We start from the raw sequence: 1,444 nt of genomic DNA on the forward strand, positions 1-1,444 counted from the left end.
ATGAAGCGGCCGGGGTGGGGTGGGGGGAAGTTTGGCAGAGAGGCCGAGGCCACAGAACACAAAAGTAACACCCAAGACATGGGGATCGCGACTTCCTCAGGCCTCCCCGAGAAGCCTCATCTTAGGAGCTGCTCACACGTCTTGAACATTTGGTTTGAGCTGCTCGTCCTGAAGCCCCTGGACGTCATGTCCAGGGGCCCGTTCTGTCTTGGACTTGCTGCGCGGCCCCGTGGAGCCCCTCCGTGGGCCGCTATGTCCCTCTACACCTGAGGGAGCCCCCACCCTTTCCCGGAGCCACCCCCCACGAGTTGGCAGAGGTGGTGGGCACATCTGCCGCGTGCCCCCGGCAGGGCTGGTCTGACAGAGGCAGCCGGGAGAGGCCCCACAGGAAAGGGAAGGAAGGCGGGACTGACCTCGGGGCCGAGCAGTTGGCTCGGAAACACTCACCATGGCCCTGACGTTGTGATGAGTGCTCAGGACGCCCTTGGGCCTCCCCGTGGTCCCGCTGGTGTAGATGATCATGGCGCCGCGGTCTCTCCAGTCCCGCTCCGGCACCCCCCACTCCCCTGGCACCTCGGCTGCCGCACCGTAGACCGTGGGCGGGAGGGGCAGCAGCGGGACCCCCAGCCTCCGGGCCACCGGCCCCAGCAGCTCCACGTGCTCCTGGCCGGCGAGGACCGCAGCGCTCCGGGAGTCCCGGATGACGTACTCCAGCTCGGCCTGGGGGTGCTTCCTGTACAGAGGGACTGCGACGCCCCCGCTCATCCACGAGGCCCACTGCGCCACCACGTAGGACACGTCATTGGAGCACAAGAAGGAGACCCTCTCCTCCTGCAGGTCCCCGCTGGGCCGCGCCAGGAGCTGGCACACCTCCCGGGACAGGCGGAGGCTGTGGCAGTAAAGGTCCTTGTACGTGTGGCTGCCGTGCTGGTCCACGAGGGCGATCCTATCCCCAAAGGCCAGGGCCCGGGCAAACACGGGGGCACTCCTGTCGGAACAGGCCACCAGGGCCGTGTGCAGGGGCCTCCCTCCTCCGCATCTGCAGGGGGCCGGCCGCTGGGAGGCCGCGGCCAGGAGCAGGCGCCGGAAGGCCATGGCCAGGCAGGGCTGCATCGCACCCACTAACATCCGAGCAGGTTTACCTGCAGCGGGGCCAGAAGAGAGGGGGGCCCACAGGTTAGCGTCGCCAGACCAGTCCCCACTGGCCAGAGCTGGGGGGGAAGTGCCCAGCCAGATGGCGCCGGCTGCCTCGGGGCACCAGGTAACAGCCCGAGTCAGGCCCGCCACCCTCAGACCCACCACCTGCGATCCAGCTTCGTATCTGCTCTCATTAAAGGACTTCAAAACATATGGTTGTTAAAACAAGCCCCCCAGCCAAGCCTCCCCCAGGCATCCCTCCCCCATCCCCCCAGCCTGAGCCCTCCCACCCCAGCCATCCCTCCCC

The 1,444-nt window shown here is 67.5% G+C and overlaps 1 protein-coding gene across 1 annotated transcript in view; it reads right to left on the bottom strand.

Annotated features, from left to right (window-relative positions):
* ACSF3 (acyl-CoA synthetase family member 3) overlaps positions 1-1,140 on the bottom strand; it is a 38,049-nt gene extending 36,909 nt beyond the window's left edge. The window contains exon 1 of the mRNA XM_029926085.1: positions 448-1,140. Within this exon, the coding sequence (XP_029781945.1) occupies positions 448-1,128 (681 nt within the window). The 5' untranslated portion in view covers positions 1,129-1,140. The remainder of the gene's footprint in view (positions 1-447) is intronic.
* Between the last annotated feature and the right edge of the window lie 304 nt (positions 1,141-1,444).

This window comes from Suricata suricatta, chromosome 16 (assembly GCF_006229205.1).
Source record: "Suricata suricatta isolate VVHF042 chromosome 16, meerkat_22Aug2017_6uvM2_HiC, whole genome shotgun sequence".
NCBI lineage: Eukaryota > Metazoa > Chordata > Mammalia > Carnivora > Herpestidae > Suricata > Suricata suricatta.